The sequence below is a fragment of the Penaeus monodon genome, chromosome 28 (genome assembly GCF_015228065.2).
Source record: "Penaeus monodon isolate SGIC_2016 chromosome 28, NSTDA_Pmon_1, whole genome shotgun sequence".
NCBI classification, from domain to species: domain Eukaryota; kingdom Metazoa; phylum Arthropoda; class Malacostraca; order Decapoda; family Penaeidae; genus Penaeus; species Penaeus monodon.
The window spans coordinates 5928455-5929258 of NC_051413.1; the positions used below are offsets into that span (position 1 = coordinate 5928455).

Below are 804 nucleotides of genomic sequence, written 5' to 3' on the forward strand. Positions count from 1 at the left end.
TCTGACAACAACGAAGATCACTGGAGTCGGGACACCATCAGGTTAACTGTGTTGGAGGTCTTGTTGAGGATAGAAGTTGCTGTGTGTAAGTCCGCTAGTCGCAGGTCAACCCCATCCACCTGCAGCAACTTGTCCCCAACTTTGAGGGCTGAGGAAGCTGCCCCCCCTCCTGCGACACTCGTCACATAAATACTCTGGGAAAAGCAGATAAAAAACAAATAAATTCTAATGCTTATATAGGCCAAGAAAAATAATAACTACTAAAAATGATACCTTCTCTATTTTTTAAGAAAAAGGAAAAGGACAAGCAGGAACAAACGCAGGAGCAAACTGCAGCCACAAAAATATAAAAACAAAGATGAGGAAGAATACAACAAGAGGCATATTTCAAGGAACATACAACTTTTTCAAAACTACTAATGTCAAGAAAGCACAGATGTACCTTATCTTCTGCGTCAGAATCTGACAGCCCGATCGTAAAGCCTAGGCCTGGATTTTTCTCTATCACTACCGGGAACTGTGAAATAATAATAAAAATATGTTTTAGCCACATAAACTTACATTCATAAACCATTCATAAACCTCCAATGCACTCAGAATAAGTGAAAATGCATGACACTGATGATAAAAGTACTACCAATGTCATCATTAACCACTAAAAATTATAATTATAACAATGATGATACAAGTAATGTTGATGGAAATATTAATCAAACAACTCACTTTTTCCAAGTCACAGATATCAAGGGAAGGTATTTATTTACAAGGATATTTTAAGAATTAAGAAACCCAAAGCTGCCGGGA

At 37.3% G+C, this 804-nt stretch overlaps 1 protein-coding gene across 1 annotated transcript in view; it reads right to left on the reverse strand.

Moving 5' to 3' along the window:
* LOC119591328 (mucin-12-like) overlaps nt 1-804 on the reverse strand; it is a gene marked incomplete in the record, with an annotated part of 28957 nt that overhangs the window by 3798 nt on the left and 24355 nt on the right. The window contains 2 exon segments of the mRNA XM_037940058.1: nt 1-194; nt 443-517. Coding sequence (XP_037795986.1) covers nt 18-194; nt 443-517 — 252 coding nt within the window.